The sequence below is a fragment of the Aulonocara sp. 'chitande type north' Nkhata Bay genome, linkage group LG14 (assembly GCF_057382095.1).
Source record: "Aulonocara sp. 'chitande type north' Nkhata Bay isolate Kocher_YH1m ecotype deep benthic linkage group LG14, A_spYH_male_GT1.1, whole genome shotgun sequence".
In the NCBI taxonomy this organism is placed as follows: Eukaryota; Metazoa; Chordata; class Actinopteri; order Cichliformes; family Cichlidae; genus Aulonocara; species Aulonocara sp. 'chitande type north' Nkhata Bay.
The window spans coordinates 22,776,022-22,792,774 of NC_141357.1; the positions used below are offsets into that span (position 1 = coordinate 22,776,022).

General features: G+C 40.6%; 2 protein-coding genes across 8 annotated transcripts in view; both read left to right on the forward strand.

Moving 5' to 3' along the window:
- dock10 (dedicator of cytokinesis 10) overlaps positions 1–10,954 on the forward strand; it is a 65,263-nt gene extending 54,309 nt beyond the window's left edge. The window contains exons 39-56 of one of the 7 annotated variants that reach the window (XM_086261584.1): positions 1,269–1,379; positions 1,939–2,048; positions 2,125–2,237; positions 3,212–3,349; positions 3,441–3,623; positions 3,719–3,829; positions 3,924–4,139; positions 4,244–4,301; positions 4,938–5,039; positions 5,641–5,747; positions 5,869–5,991; positions 6,093–6,206; positions 7,538–7,684; positions 7,785–7,995; positions 8,121–8,311; positions 8,393–8,493; positions 8,650–8,788; positions 9,229–10,944. In XM_086261584.1, the coding sequence (XP_086117710.1) occupies positions 1,269–1,379; positions 1,939–2,048; positions 2,125–2,237; positions 3,212–3,349; positions 3,441–3,623; positions 3,719–3,829; positions 3,924–4,139; positions 4,244–4,301; positions 4,938–5,039; positions 5,641–5,747; positions 5,869–5,991; positions 6,093–6,206; positions 7,538–7,684; positions 7,785–7,995; positions 8,121–8,311; positions 8,393–8,493; positions 8,650–8,788; positions 9,229–9,276 (2,323 nt within the window). In that variant the 3' untranslated portion in view covers positions 9,277–10,944. Of the gene's footprint in view, positions 1–1,268; positions 1,380–1,938; positions 2,049–2,124; positions 2,238–3,211; positions 3,350–3,440; positions 3,624–3,718; positions 3,830–3,923; positions 4,140–4,243; positions 4,302–4,937; positions 5,040–5,640; positions 5,748–5,868; positions 5,992–6,092; positions 6,207–7,537; positions 7,685–7,784; positions 7,996–8,120; positions 8,312–8,392; positions 8,494–8,649; positions 8,789–9,228 lie in introns of all 7 variants that reach the window. The other 6 variants (XM_086261581.1, XM_086261583.1, XM_086261582.1 and 3 more) reach the window with 6 other exon arrangements.
- Positions 10,955–12,788: 1,834 nt separating this feature from the next.
- On the forward strand, positions 12,789–16,501 carry LOC147314564 (coiled-coil domain-containing protein 195-like). The gene is made up of 3 exons (XM_086262822.1): positions 12,789–15,066; positions 15,466–15,688; positions 15,895–16,501. Exons 1-3 carry the CDS (start codon positions 14,736–14,738, stop codon positions 16,022–16,024), a joined length of 684 nt encoding a protein of 227 aa, XP_086118948.1. The 5' UTR covers positions 12,789–14,735; the 3' UTR covers positions 16,025–16,501.
- The last annotated feature ends 252 nt before the right edge of the window (positions 16,502–16,753 follow it).

Genomic DNA, 16,753 nt, shown 5'->3' on the forward strand with positions numbered 1-16,753 from the left:
AAAGCAAAAAACAGAGAAATCTCCTATATAAATTCAACCAAAGATTTCCAAGACATGTTTTAGGGCCACTGGTCATAGTTAGAAGCTGATTGAGGAAATTGTTTCATTTATCCAGCAATGTTGTAGTTTAGTCCCAGACATTATTCTAGCTTATCCCTTACTTCCTTAATGTTCTATGTTCTCAATGCACACGACCAACATAACACAACTAAGTAACATTTGCCTGTTACGTTTTCTCCATGTTCGACCTTGCTGTTGTAGTTTCCATGACAGTGCATGCATTCACCCCCCCGCTCTGTGCATGGTGCCTCTGATAATGGTTTGTCCTTGTGACCGCACATTTATCGATGTCCTGTCACATCAAGTAACACTTTCTTTGTTGACACAGATCCATTTTATGTAATGTTCCGTGTGCTGGTTTCGTTTGCTTTTTACATCTTTTCCACATTTTACGACTCAGATGTTGCACGTTAACCTTGTAACCCTCTGCCTCCATGCCTTCAGTCTCAGCACTGGCTCAGCTCCACCATCTGCTTGGCTTCAGTGTTTTTAATAGGCTCTGATGCTTTTGTGTTGATTGGCTTACGCGCTTTCTTTTATCTGGCACAGGAAGCATTTGCTTTACTCAGATTGGCAGCAGTTTCTGATCAAGCTTTAAGGATCACAATAATTTGATAAATTGAACATCTGTTTTTCTTGAGATACTGTTACGGAGCTCATTTGTGCCGCAGCATAACTGACATTCAGCTTCATCACACCAATATCTTGTCCCTAAGCTGTCCATAGTTGTATGTTACTATCACCCCGAAGCCCCAGCTTCCACTCACACTCTACCAAGAGTTAATGCAACATTTTCACATTACTATACTAGTGGAAAACTAAAAGCATCAGCTCTACTGACTCTAACCTTTCCATCTGGCTGACCTTCCTCTCGAGCTGTTTGATCCTTGTTTTTGGCTCCAGCCGCTTTCATCACACCAAGGTCAAATCGGAGATCTTGTGTGCTTTTTGCATTTCATTTAGCCTTACTAAAATCAAATGTGACCCGGCTTCTATAAATATGTAACAAGGTCACAAAGGTGCAAAAAGCTTTGCAAGCTGCTTCACATTTAGACAGTAAGGTCAGTTTTTTTATTGATTACAGACATGCTCTAACAGCTATTAGCATGCCACCCACAGTTAGGATATCTAACTAATAACAATTTTAAAAATGATGGTCTTAATTAAACTAACTAATGTTAGCTTTGATGTGGTTGGCTTGTGAACAGGAAGCTAGCAGCGGCAGTAAAGCTGGCTCAGTCAACCCACGCCAATGGCACCCTGAAGGGCTCTAACAACCCCTCCCAGTCCTCTCAACCCTCAAGCATCTTCCCACAATGGTAATCACCCTCCACAAGGAAAACAGACAACACCTCAGCCATGATGACAAACAAAGTCTTTGTTTACTGAAAGTGTTCTGAATGCTAATGATGTCTGGTGGCCCAAAAGTGCTTTATGATGTCATAAAACTCCAGACTCTTTAATACACGTTAAACATGCAAGAGCAATGTGAATACTTGAAAAAAAAAGGATAATGCATTTGTGTCGTGTGTAATTTCACCATTTATGTGACCACTGTGTTTCCACATTACAGACTGTAACTTGTGTTCTCAGCATGCCTCTTCCCATACCTGCAGTGTTCTGTGTGATTTGCCAGTCTTTGTGTCTGTACACTCATGTGTTGATAGCTTCCCGATAGCAGCAAGTCCTTGAGACATGGATGCCATTTATATCTACCCGCCTACTTAAGTGTGCAGAATCTTTAGCGATAGTGTACCTTTGCATTTATCCAAAGGTTTAGTACCACATTTACTGAAGGGCAATTTAAAGAAGTCATGAGTAAAACACGCACACGCTGTGATTTATATGAGCTTCTGATTCATGCTGTTGACCCTCCAGGATGGCATCTGGGGGTGATGGCCACCGGCATGCTCGCTCCCAAACCATGCCCATCATCAGGGGCAAGAATGCCCTCACCAACCCCAAGCTGCTGCAGCTGATGGAGCCAGGTAACAAATACTCTGACTGAGGTCACAGTGAGGTTACTTTGATGTATTTGTTATTCATACGTGCTTCTATTTCTAGACGGCATTCAGGATGGGGACACGTTGAGTCCTACAGATATTGAGGCGAACATGTCCACAGAGGTCGCCCTCACTGTGCTGGATGTACTAGAGCTGTTTGTTCAGCATCAGAAGGTCTGTGACCATTTCATATTATACAACCCAAAAGTAAAGTTAATACCACAAAGTATTACATTGTACTTCTTTAGAGAAATTTATTTTTTTAAGCCACTTATGTGGAAATGTGGCTGTCAAGAAGACACTCTAAAGGAAGGAAATGGGGAAAATAACTGAGGTATACCAAATTGCACAAAAACCGTCCTGAAAACCAGTGGCAACAGGTCTTATTGAGTGAAATGTTTGGTTCATCTTCACTGATATGTACAGAGGTAGTCAGGAGGCATGGTAAAGAGGAACAGTGAGTGTCTACAGCCACGTGTAAAAAATAAAAATAAAAATAAACAATGTTGAGGCTCTGTTGTGGATTAGAACTGCATTTCAGTTAGATTAAGTTTGGATTGGCCTCACCACAACCTGGACCTCAATATTACTGAAGCATTGTGGGATCGTTTTAACAGAAATGGAACAAAAGACAGTCAACATCCAAAGAAAAGCTTTGTAGACACCTGAAGGACTATTACTATTACTACTTTTATAAAAAATTTAACGATAGGCTAGACAGTGAAACTACTTTTGGCTGCTCCCTTTAGCTCTGTATATTTAATTTGGCAGTTTTTTTTTTTGTTTTTTGTTTTTACAATAGAAGTCCTTCTTGATGCAAACCTGATGGGGATTTGTCTGCTTCCATCATTAATGTTTCACTCAATAAAAGTGGGCATACCAAATATTGACTTTCAAGCAGAATTTGTATAAATTCCATTGTTGCCTTTTTTACTGTACTTACACATGTCTGCAGATGTTACAGTAAACTGTTACACCCATTTCCCACTTTCCCAGCAAAATATAAATAAATGTGAGGTGGCTCAAGTCTTAACACATTTCATACACATTCATTTCATACATACTGCCACCTAGTGTTTTTTTAAAGACTGCATTGAAGTTAAGTCTGGTGAAACATGTTTTGCTTTCGTTTTCTCACATTCATCCAGAAGCAGCTGTTGCAGGACGATGGACAGAACACATTGATGAAGAAGGTGCTGGACACCTACTTGCTCTTCTTTCAGATCAACCAATCAACTGCTACTCTACGGCATGTCTTTGCTGCACTCAGGCTTTTTGTACAAAAGGTCCGTAAACCTTTCTTTAATCGTTCAACATATCATTGAAGACTCGAGTCATTATCTTATGGTTAGTTTCGTCTTTCTCTTTTTTCTGTAGTTTCCCAGTGCATTTTTCCAGGGTAAGGCAGACCTGTGTGGCTGTCTTTGCTACGAGATCCTCAAGTGCTGTAACCATCGATCCAGCTCCACCCAGACGGAGGCAGCTGCCCTGCTGTATTTTTTCATGAGAAAAAACTTTGAGTTTACCAAGGGAAAGTCGATCGTTCGCTCACATCTGCAGGTCAGTTAATATAAAGAAGTAAAATGACTTCATTTGAGTTTTATGTACTTTGCGTATCACCGTTTCATGGCTATACTGGCCTGTCTCTGCTACAGGTTATCAAGGCAGTGAGCCAGCTGATAGCAGATGCTGGAATCGGAGGCTCGAGGTTTCAACAGTCTCTGGCCATCATAAACAACTTTGCTAATGGAGATGCACCACTGAAAGTACAGAATTCCTTAAGCTTTTAAAACACCTTTTCTATCAATAATTATCATCAATCGTGTACTTTATATTTAATTTTACTTTCATTTTCTACAGAACACACCGTTCCCTGCTGAGGTGAAGGACCTGACCAAACGGATCAGGACAGTTCTGATGGCTACAGCACAAATGAAGGAGCATGAGAAGGATCCTGAAATGCTGGTGGATCTGCAGTACAGTCTGGCCAATTCCTACGCGAGCACCCCTGAGCTTCGACGCACTTGGCTCGAGAGCATGGCCAAGATTCACGTCCGCAACGGGGATCTCTCAGAGGTTTGAAATGTTGCATTTTGTCAGGTTCTCGGGCTTCAGAAACATCGATAATGTCACATGAAAGTATCAGTTTAAAAAACATCTAACTTCTGTCTTTCCCTCAGGCTGCTATGTGCTACATCCACATCTCAGCCCTGATTGCTGAATCGTTGAAGAGGAGAGGTTAGTCCACACTTTGCTGCCACTTTTGCCCTTGCGAGCTTTTTGCAGCATAGTTTGTGTGCAAATATCTGTTTGCAGTGCAGTGAGATTTTTGTATATTTGTGCATCTCTGCAGACATGCTAACTTGAGTTCATCCAATCACATACAGCAGCTTCTCACAATGGAATACTTTTTTCTCTTTGCTATCATAGTCATCAAACCTTTGAGGCATCAGTCCTTCATACATTCACTGTTCTTGATGTGTATGCCTGAAAGTGAGGACAGTTTTCATCTGAGTGTGACTGACTGAGAACTCATGGGAAATGATGTTTGATTCCTGTTCCTGTCCTGTAGTAGTATAGACCTTTCTTTTATATTTAAATTCCATCCTCCTCTTAGATTGATGTCCACACATTTTCCTGTGCTTCACGTTTTTCTGTGTGTGCATGCTTCCTCGTGTAAACAGCTTGTATCTGCCACTCAGTGTTTCTGACGTCTTTTGCGCATGGCTTTACTCACTGAGCCTGTGGGCTAGTTCCTAGCATAGAGTGCCAGCAGTTCAGCTGCTTTGTGAGCCTTGTCCGTGAGCATAAAGTGGCAAAAGCAAGTGGACATAAACTTTGTAAACCTGCTCCTCCTCCCCTCCTACCAAACAGGCTACTGGAGCGCTGACAAGGCCAGGATGTCCAGTGTGTCCCCTGAAGAAAGCCCTGTCTATAAATGTAGCTCCTTACTAACTACCTCCCGAGATCCAGACAGTGAGTGTGTGCGCCTGGGGGTCCGCTGGGTGGTGTTGGGGTTGGGTAAAAACATGAATGTAGAAACAGAAAGACCTGAATGTGGTTGGTAGTGAGTGTGCACTTATATTTGTTTGTACCTTTTGAATTTTTTTGCAAGCTCTGGATATTGAGTGGCGGACATGATTTGGATCAAAGGGACATCAGGTTGTCCGGTGGTGGTTTAAATTTGAATCACTTTTCTACACGGTGTATTGCATTTTGCAGTAAATTGTTCTGAGGACCACTGTTCTTGCCTTGATGGCATGATCTTGTGCCAGGTTACGTTTTACTATCACTGTGTCTGTTCACACAAGTCTCACAGGATATGATGCTCAGTGTCACAGGGGTTTGATGTGAAGCACACTCACATTTGCTGTTTTTGCAAAAACTGAATGCTTGACTGTAAGTCTCGTATTTTCTTGCAAGACTGTGATAGCAGATGTATTTTAAGCATCTATACGTGCGTTTACATGCCAAACATAGCACCAACGATAACGTGTGATGTCTGTAGGAAGTATGCAAGTGTGTGTCTTTTTAGTAATCGTGCCCTGATATCACTTTCACTTGTTTGACACACCAGCATCCTTCTCCATGGGCTGGGCAGCATTTATGTGCATCAGCCCTAATGTTAAAGAGGAGGGAGCCATGAAGGAAGACACTGGTACACAAGACACGCCATATATTGAGGTTCGTGTTAGCCTTTTTGTCCTGAACAAAACCATTAACTCTGTTGGATTTAATCATCAGAATTACTGTTGCCGGTCAGACTTTTCTCTTATGTTCTTCGTGCTCTCGTTGCACTGTGTAGGACACCCTGGTGGAGCAGCTGGAGCTGTGTGTGGACTATTTGTGGAAATCGGAGAGATACGAGCTCATTGCTGACATCAACAAACCTGTAATTGCTGTCTTTGAAAAAAGAAGAGATTTCAAGGTAACGGCTTTTACCCTTTCTGTGTAAGCGTGTGAAAAAATGTGCAGTGTGAGCTGCGTATGAAATTATTTGTGTGTTTGTTTGTTTGCTTGTGCCTACAGAGGCTATCAGAGCTGTACTATGACATCCATCGCTCCTACCTGAAGGTGACGGAGGTGGTGAACTCAGAAAAGCGTCTCTTTGGGCGCTACTACCGTGTAGCTTTCTACGGACAGGTGAGTGTTTGCTTGAGCTTACCTTCACAGACTTTTAAGATACAAAGGACAACGAACAGTCACTGTAACTACACGTTTAACAAATACATCGGAAACACTACTAGGTGGTGTGTTTTTGCACATAAACTTAACTATGTGTGTAGAACTTGATCAGTTCTACACACATGTTATAATAGAGATATAGATTTCCTTAACTGAAATCTATGGAAAAAAAATTCTGCAACTGCAAAGACAGAGGTAGAAGCATATATATCCAGCTATCTATATGCAGCTTTTATGTCTTGTTGACTATTGAAATGGAAGTTATTTAGTTAATACTTTAATTTACAATTATTCTAATGATAAATTGCTGTTTAATTGCAAAGCTTCTTCCCATCAGTAAGCTTGTGATCATTTCTTTCTTTGTTCGCATACCACCACGTGTCAGTGCCAGAAATCTCAAAGGTTTGGTAAATAAAAGTGAAACTGTCAGGATAGCTAGTCTTTTTTGTAATTTGGATAACTAAACCTTGTAGAAAGCTCAATATTGAATTCTACTTGGCCCTGGGTTCATCTTTGAAGCACTGGCTTTATCTCCAAAGGTGCATTGTGTGGTTTGGGCTCGGTTTTTACAAACCTGGCTGCTTTACACAGGATAGGTGTAAAATAGTGAGACTTTCAGATAAAGAAGAATGCAGTACCTGGTCAGTGAGACATGGAAATGGAAACAGGACACTAGATTTGTTTTGACTGAATCAGTGTCTTTAATTTCTCTATCTGCTTTTTTTTCTTCTGTTTTGTTGTATTCTGTATCAAGAATATGGTAAGTTTTGTATGTCCTTGATTTTCCATTTTCCTCAGTGCTAACCACTTTTACCTTTCTTCTCCTTTTACCACTATTAACATCTGCTGCTCTTACCCTTTGAAGGGTTTGTCTAAGGCTTGCTGTGGCCCATTTCACTTCCCATTAAGCCCAACAATGAAACTGTTTCCTTCTTAAACATTAAGACGAGCTGATATCACAGAGCAACAGTGAACCAGAAGATAGGATTTACTGAATCTCATTCACCCTTGGCATTTGACTCCAGTGCCGCCTCCGCACTCCCTCATCCAGAACTTAACACTGGTACCCTGTTAGTGTTGAGAAGTTCTAACAAAGTGACAAAGTTTTTGTATCTGAAAGCACAAGTGACTCAAGAAACCCCAAGAGAGCAACATCTAATGTGCTGTGAAAGCAAAAGCAACACATCCTATGAATCAAAAATAAAAGACTACATACACACCAAGCCAACCAACATGTAACAAGCTTCGCTGATTAGTGTGTGCATATGTGTGTGTTTGTGTTCTGGTAGGGTTTCTTTGAAGAGGAAGAGAGCAAAGAGTTCATCTACAAAGAGCCAAAGCTGACAGGGCTGTCGGAAATCTCCCAGAGATTACTCAAACTCTACTCAGACAAGTTTGGAGCTGAAAATGTCAAGATGATCCAGGACTCTAATAAGGTATCTTACAGAATTTGGCCATTAAAATGAATGAATTAACATCTGTTGGCGCTGCGGTGTGTTGCTTATGTGATAATATTGTAAAATTCTTTGCTAACAGGTAAATCCTAAAGACCTGGACCCCAAGTTTGCTTACATTCAGGTCACATATGTAGTGCCCTACTTTGACGAAAAAGAACAATGTGACAAAAGGACCGACTTCGAGAGGCATCACAACATCAACCGGTTTGTATTTGAGACACCGTTTACGCTGTCAGGAAAGAAACATGGGGATGTGGAGGAGCAGTGCAAACGGCGCACCATACTGACTAGTGAGTATCTCTTCTTTGTTTATATCTCTGATAGATACATATTTTTTTGAGTCACCAGAACATACATTTGTCCTCTTTCTATTACTGTATCTGACAGACTGTGTGTGTGTTTTTCTGTTCTTTAGCAAGTTCCAGCTTCCCTTACCTTAAAAAGCGCATCCAGGTGGTGGAGCAGCAAAGCACAGAAATGAATCCAATTGAAGTTGCCATTGACGAGATGTCACGTAAAGTCTCTGAGCTCAACCAGCTCTGCAACATGGAGGAGGTGGACATGATCCGGCTGCAGCTAAAACTGCAAGGCAGTGTCAGCGTCAAGGTGGGGATTCTCCCAAACTATAGATACACACATTTTACATAGGTTACTCTGGTGTTGTCTCACTTGATCATCTCCATCCAGGTGAACGCAGGGCCCATGGCTTATGCCAGGGCATTTTTGGAGGAGAAGAATGCTAAGAAGTATCCAGACAACCAGGTCAAACTTCTGAAGGAGATTTTCAGGTATGATTTAAAGTGTTGAGCTAGCTAACAATGATTTAGTCCACTGTCAGGAACCGTACAATGTAATACTATTTAAGTTTCACTAAAAAAAAAAAGTTAAACACATATCAATGATCAGCACATTAACATAAGTCAAACTTAATCCGCCCCCTGCAGGCGGTTTGCAGAAGCCTGCGGTCAGGCTTTGGATGTAAATGAGCGACTGATCAAGGAGGACCAGCTGGAGTACCAGGAGGAGATGAGAGCTCACTACCGGGACATGCTGACTGAGCTTTCTGGGATCATGAATGAACAGGTCTCACAATGCAAAGACTAATGAGTGTCCAGACTATACTGCCATACATTCTTTAATTTATTTGTTGGCAGTTCAGTTGCATGGCATACTGAGCACCCTCTTTTTTTCTTCATGCATTATTTTTGGAGGCAGTTATTATTTTCGTGGACATCATCTTCTGTTGCAACCTTTTCTCACACTGCTGCTTTTAAAAGCATCCTTGCCTTCCATTCATCTTCTCTGCCTAACCACTCCCTGTCCACTCTCTGTAAAACTGCTGTCATGTCATCAGATTTCTTTACAGAAAGACATCTTTTTCGCCTTTATACTTGCTTAACTCACTTTATTGTTACCTGAAATCCCAGCTCCCAACTCAGGAACCAAAGTGCCAGACTTGATATTTGCTCGCGTTTGCATTTTTCCTATTCCAATTGCAGCTTTTTATTCTTATTCTTGTGCAGATTCCTCACACAAGACAACCAGGAACAGAAAGGCACAGCACCTACTGAACGGCCAGTAGACTCGCCATAAACATTTTGTCCCAGTTTGAGCCTCAGAGTGACTCATTTGATTGTTTCCGACCTTTTTTTCCCCCCTGAAGCAGTTGGCTAGTGGAACTGTGACTGATGAAGAGTGTAGAGGACATTAAGGGAAGAAATGTGTAGACTGTGGTTGTGGTAGTCTGTAGTCCTGTTGTTGAACTTTGTCTACAGTAGAGAGCAGACTGCTGGACTGTTAGCTGCTGTACGTTTTGATTTAAAAGACTCGGTTCGTGTGTCGTATAGATTTCCCTGCCCCCTCAAGTGATTACATTTGCTTACACATTGGCAGACAAACCTGCAAACAAATTCAAATGCACACAAACACACAACATGCGCCTTCTCTCCACAACCCTGACCCTTTAGAGAACAGTGACCTTACTGAGCTCGAGGTGCGTTCAGCTGTATGAAATATAAAGCTCTCTGGTGCATTTTGATTACAGTTATTTTTACATTTTTCTGTGGAATATTACTGAATTTCAAACTATTAAAAGAAGTCTCGCAAGACAACTAATGTGAAAATGGCAAATGATTAGATTACAGGTTTTAATTAGCCAAGAATGTGAGGAGTTGAACGCACCTCCAGTTCTTGTTTGAATGTAGAGCAGCTCCACATTGCTACTTTGTATCCTAGCTAACGATCTGGAAATATCAGCTTGCCAATTTTCAAATGGAAACAGACAAAAAAAAATATGTTTTGTAACATTTTTATAATTGAAAATTCATTGTTACTGTTATTATTTCCTGTACTGTTTTAAATTGTAAATAAGAAATATTAATATTTAAAAATGTTTGAAATGTTGCTTTTTATAAAATATACAATATATAAATTTGTTTAGCTGAATAAAAACAAACAAACAAAACTAAAGTTTTATGTATAACATTTAAATAAAATTTTGTTAATGTCCAAAGATCATGACTATGTTTAAGTAGCTTAATTTGTTGTTGTGAGTCTTTTGTTGTTTTTTATAATTGCACCTTACATTATGGTTACAGGTCCTCTGCTATGTTGTATCTGTAAGTTTACTCATCCAGTCTGTGTCTTGGCTGTAAATCTGCACAGCAGCCACTCATATTCTGTCTTGCATTGGCCTGAGACCGGCTAATTCATTAATTAGACATTTTAAATTAGCAAACTCAGGCAAAGACAAAGAAGAAGAAATTTTTTTTTTAACTTTGCTCCCTGGTGTTATAAACAATGGCTCTCTTTATCACTTATGTGTGACTATTATATTTTTTGTGTGTGTTTCCCTACATCTTCAATGTTGACTTCATATATTTCACTATAACCACATCTTTTCCAAATCCAAATATTTCTTTCCCCTAAATCAGAGCATTTTACTAGTTTTACTAACCTGGGAAACACAGCTGGCACTAATCAAACAGACGAGACATTGGAGAAGCAAAACAGAACATGAGTACAGCGACAGAAGACTACCAAAGTAAAACAGGAAATACAGGGAACACACAATGAGACGCAGATGCACACAGAGACATGACTGGGGAAGAAACACAGGGCTAAGACCAAAACATGAACAGGACCAAATACTAACTAAGATCACCAAAACTAGAAATATTGAGTAAACTCAATAGAATAAGTAAACAAAACCAGGAAATATAAAATACACCGAGAACATAATGAATCAAAAGACACAAAACACTGGGTCAACGACCCAAGTACCCTAACACTGATGGCTACATTGTGATCATAAAGGCATGGACATGGTACACCACAATACTTCTTAGGTAGGTAGACTGTGGTCTATAAATAATACTCTTTGGTACAAAAGGTTTAGAGTATTAGTAATTGGCTCTTATTAATCTCTGTCTCTCTTCCACAGTGTGTCTTTGTCCTATTTTCCTCCCCTAACTCTAACCGGTCACAACAGATGGCCTTCCCTCTGCTGAGTGTTTCTTCCTATTAAAAGGGAGTTTTTACTTCCAACTGTTGCCAAAGCACTTGCTCATAGGGGCTCATATGATTGTTGGGGTTTTCTCTGTTTTCTTTGTATTATTTTAGGGCCTTTACCTTACAATATAAAGCACCTTGAGGCAACTGTTTTTTGTGATTTGACACTAAATAAAATTGAACTGAAAGGGCCCAAAGTGTGCAAACAAAATATCCCCACATCATTATACCATCAGCAGCAACCTTCTGTTGTCCAATTTTGGTGAGTGAATTGTAGCTTCAGTTTCCTTTTCTTAGCTGACAGGAGCGGCACCCAGTTTCTGCTGTTGTAGCTCATCTCCTTCAAGGCTTGACCTTGCCATGTTTAGAGATGCTCTTTTGCATACCTTGGTTCTAACAAGTGGTTATTTGAGTTACTGTTGCCTTTTTATCAGCTCAAAGCAGTCTGGCCATCAACAAAGCATTTTCATTACAGAGAGCTGCCACTCATAGGATGTTTTGTCTTTTTGAATAATTCTCTATAAACCCTAGAGATGGTTTTGCAGACCTTTTTAAAAACTATTATTCAGTATATAATACTTCAACACAGCCTGATATCAGACAACTGTCATCAGCAGTGTTAGTCAAGTTACATGAAAAAAGTAATCAGTAACTAATTACTGATTACTTCCCAAAAAAAGTAATCCTGTTACTTTACTGATTACTTATTTTCAAAAGTAATTAATTACTTAGTTACTTTTTAAAAACACGATTTACAACCTGAAGAGGTGATAAAGCGATAGATCTTTCAGCCCAATTCTACTTTTTCTACATAATCCATCATACAAAATGTAATCAAATGGAAAAGTCTCTTTTTTTTTACTTGTTTTATCAGTTTTAATCTTTTAACTTTATGCATCAAGCAAAAATGTAATTATATGCAACATTCTCTGACTTGAATAAATTAGTTTAACATTTAAACCTATTTTCTACACATTCCAGCACATAAAATAAATTTTTTTTTTTTGCGTTTACACTCACTCTTTCAAATAGATGCAAGTAAAACACAGCAGAAAATAAATAAAGTCAAAGACTCAGCAGTCCTGTTGCTCTATTTTCACCTGTAAAGCAGGACTGGGGTAGGCGGAGGTTTACCCTGGTGCAGGTGTGCCGCGGTCAGTTGAAGAATCCGCGAGTTTCTCTGTGAGTTTCCCATTACATCGTTGCGCACTCGGTGCTTGCTTGGAAGTTTAGGGGGTTTTTTCGCTGTAAAAAGAAGTTTTCTTCCCACGCACGATGGACGCTAATGTTTTTGTCACTTTTTATGGAATCAAACTCAAAGTAAGGTCAGTACTTCCACGCTTTAAACGCTGCACGCTCATACTCTCTCCCACAATCGATATGTAATCCATTGTTGATCTGCACACAGCTGTTGTCACAAACGTCGCACTCGCTTACGTCACTGTCGTGAGACATTCTCGCAAAAAAATCACGGTTTTAGTAACGCAGTAACGCAGCGTTCCTACGGGAAAGTAACGGTAATCTAATTACCGTTTTTGCAATAGTAATCCCTTACTTTACTCGTTACTCGAAAAAAGTAATCAGATTACAGTAACGCGTTACAACTAACGCGTTACTGCCCATCTCTGGTCATCAGGTAGAATTCCTTGATTTAATTCATAAGGACACTCAAAAGCTATACCCACATAGGCAGTTGAAATTAAGTAACATAGACACATACTCTCACAAATGCATCTGTCAGTAGAGTGTGTTGCACTGATTTTAGCACAGTTTAGGGTATAAAATTGTGGTTGAGGTTTCATTGAAAGTGACATGGCATTAAAATTTAGTGTGCTCCCACAGTGACCAGTTTTCCAACGGATCTGATGTCAGTTTTTTTCCACACTGGGTATAATTACTGACCATGCAGAGATAAAGCAGCAGAGTGGTTCTTTACTAATTGATGCTAAGCCTGGGGTTTGTACACGGCACATAAAAAGAGGTTAAGTGGCTCTGAAAATGCAGTTGGTGGTAAAAGACAAAATATTGCCTTTATTTCTCTCTCACTCACTCACTCACTCACTCACTCACTCACTCTCCATCTCTTTCTCACACTTGTCTGTTGTTGTTATCGCAGTCTGACAAGACAGCTGACACATTTATGTCTGTCTCTTCACACTCCCTCTGTTCCACACCTGAGGTGCAGCAGATTGAGTTGCACTGACCCTCTACAATAAGTCCTCTACACAAACTGTTTTTCTGCCAGCCAATCGGCAGTACTCCCATCCTCAGTCTCATCTCTCTCACCTCCCGCCTTCTCTGTAGCCTATTTTGTGAACCAGAAAGGGGAGCTTATTGGGTTTCTCTCCTCCACAGACTAGTTTATGTGTGCCTGTCTCCGTCCCAGTGGCCTAGACTCTGGGAGGCTCGGGTTGCCCTGAGCCACCACCATTCAGTCCAAGTCACACATGAGAAAACCAACTGGGGCTCTATTTTAATTTGTTAATTAGCTAAACACCCTTCCTTACACCACTTGTATATTATGGATTATGCCATTTTAAATTATGTGGGTAACCTCGGTTTTTGTTTGAGTCGGGCCAGCTAGGGTACACGTGCACTCACAGACTTTCTGGTCTATTTATAAGGGATCACAACCTGTTGCCACATGAGCTCTACTGGCACACCGGACCATTCATCCTGACTATGGAAGTCCCACTGAGTGTAATTTGCTGAAATTTTCTTTGGAGTGCATCCTGTTGCATTTCATGTTTGTTGCTTCTCTTATTATTATCATCAAACACCTGCTTTTTTTCTACTGTCTTTTTCTTCAAAACTGCCTGCAATTTCTGGTTTAACCGCCTTCCTCCCTTTCATCAAACATGCATATTCATGAGACAGAGGATCATATAGCCTATTAAATAGACTTTAATTAATATCTGTCTTCTGAGTGAATTTGCTCATATTGAAAAAACACTCACACTGTCATTGTGCAAATAATCAATTACACTTGTTTTTTTTAAATGCTCTGCTCTAAATGATCTTATGCATCAAAATCAGGGCACACACACGCACACACCAAAGAAACAGAACAGGCCCCTATTCAGTCTCACTCCAAGATTTGTCTTGGCTGACAGATTTAATTAATATTTCAGGGGGAGGACATTGTAATCCCAACAGAGAAATGACCCCCACACAGTAAAGCTGGGATGCCAAAATCATTCGTACACCTTAAACATATAGTTGCTACAAATATTATAGGCACAAAAACGATGTCAAAAACTCCTTTTAAGTGCCGCTCTAGCTTTTGTGCAGTGCACAATTCATTTCCGACCCCTGCTTAGTTTTCCTGAAACCGGACGCCGGGTGTGATGAATAAAACATTCTTTGTGTGCTGCTGGATGATCACCGGAGCGCTTTCAGGTGTACAAGTGGTGAAAGGCGATGTAATCTTCCCCATAACAAGATCTGGACCGAGATTGACAGACGCAGAGAACCTGGAAAGCCTCTAAGCAGGAGGACCACAAAAGCTTTGGGGACTGCAATGATAAAGCCGCAGGAGCACAGTGAGCTTCTACTGCGCGACTCCCTGCCGGTGTTTGGGAAGCCGTGGTACTGGCAACGCAGCAACAGCACCATGGAGAGCACCCGCAGCCTGGCGCGGGTGATCATGGAGATGCGGGACGAAATCAAGAAGCTGGAAGCGGAGAACCGGGAGCTGCGGGGAGACTTTGGTCAGCGTTCACTTGCAGCCATGCCAGGAGAAGCTAGTCCCGTGTCATCAGCAGTTAAGAAGCAGGCTGACAAGGATGATAACCCTTATGTGAATCTGAGGCGAAATGCGTCTGCGCCAGTCCTGGAGGGACAATACAAGGGTAAGAGGGAAGTCGAGTGGGGCATCAGACTGAGTTTAAACTAATGAAATAGTATGATAGGCTATCTCTTAGGGTTCTTTATTATATTAAAATTTACTTTAAAACTAGAAATAGGGCTCATTATAGGCTCGTTCTGATTCAATGGTCATCCTTTTTTAAGGAGATTTGAGGAGATTCCTTATTCACAATAAATGCCAACAACGTATCTAAGGAAAAATCAAAATATGTTAATTATAGCCTTTTATAATATTCGTAAATTTTATATAAACTTTAAAACGTAATATTTAGAGACACCTGAGAACATGACATTACTGTTTCCTGTCTATAGGCATCCCTGCCCTGTAAAATAAATAAATAAATAAAAATCTTTCAATCCATCATGTTTGTGCTGTTTCACAGAAAACACTGTGATGACTGTTCGGAGGTACTCTACAAGTTCCAACCTGTCTGGTGTGACTGTACGGGATGGAAGGATTAACAGGGTCCGGCCAAGCAACTCTGGTTGGGAAAGACTGCAAGAAGAAATCCAACATGGGAAAGGTGTCTTCGGTAACTCAACAAAGGAAGATGTGGGAAAAATTACCAACCGGCACTCCCTGCAGGAATATGTTCATAAAAACAGGTAGAGATAAATACTATAAATGCCCCAACTGTAGCTTTAAACAAATATTCATCTTAAACTTGACCTCACAGAGGCTTTAACTACTGTTTCCATTAATGGCTAATTTCAAAGTACTTTGTTCATTGCTTTGCCTCAAAAGGCTAGTCTTTATACAGAATCTCTGAAACTGCAGCAAAATTATTCTTGTGTTTTCTTTGCACCTTAAGGTCCAAGGTGAAAACTGTCACCTTCCTTCTACCTGTGGATGACATTTACACCAGTCGACCAGCTCTGACCAAACACCAGGGGGATCCTAGACTGTCTGACCTGGATTCCATAACTGAGACGGATTCTTGAGAAAACAACCAGACTTTAAACGAGGCAAAATTCAGACATGAACTGAGCCTCTGTGGCCTGCGACAGGTGACAGGTTGGCCTCTTCATCTAGGCCAATGTAGACTGGGCTCTTAGTGAGTGAGCCAGCAGACCGATTTTTATCACACCTGACCACACAAACAGAAGACTCTGGTTACAGGTGTTGTTTTCATGTGACCATGGTCAACAGTGATGAAGCACAGAGCCCTCCGGAGCGAGGATCAGATATCTGGTCTCTTCACCTGACCCCGGGTGTTGCTTGAGAGTGACACACACACCTGCAGGTGACAACCCTTTTACGGACAGCTGTGGTCGCTGACTCAGACCTCATGAGCGATGTTTTATTCATTATTTATTCATCTTGGTTTCTTTTCACAATGTAAACTGAAGAAGATGGTCAATGGACCTCCTGAAGATGACCTGCTGTTCCTGAGCATGTATTTTGTTTTCTCAAAACCAAATCACAATCTTTGCTTTCATGTATAAAAGTATTCTTAAAAGAATCCAGTGTTTGGATTATTTATATTAAATATAAATGGTATGAAAGTCATGTTTAAAGGAGACTGTTTTATTATTCCATAGATAGATAATCATTTCTCAATAACATGAAAACATTTTGCTTACTGTGCCGCTGTCACTGTGCAGGGCAGACACAATTAAAACTTCTAATATAAGACGCATGAGCTACAACCAAAGCATATAATCATTACT

Coding starts and splice junctions, on each gene's coding strand:
- LOC147314564 (XM_086262822.1), top strand. CDS start 14,736: ATGATAAAGCCGCAGGAGCACAGTGAGCTTCTACTGCGCGACTCCCTG. Junction 15,067..15,465: donor CCTGGAGGGACAATACAAGG/GTAAGAGGGAAG, acceptor GCTGTTTCACAG/AAAACACTGTGATGACTGTT. Junction 15,689..15,894: donor GAATATGTTCATAAAAACAG/GTAGAGATAAAT, acceptor TTGCACCTTAAG/GTCCAAGGTGAAAACTGTCA.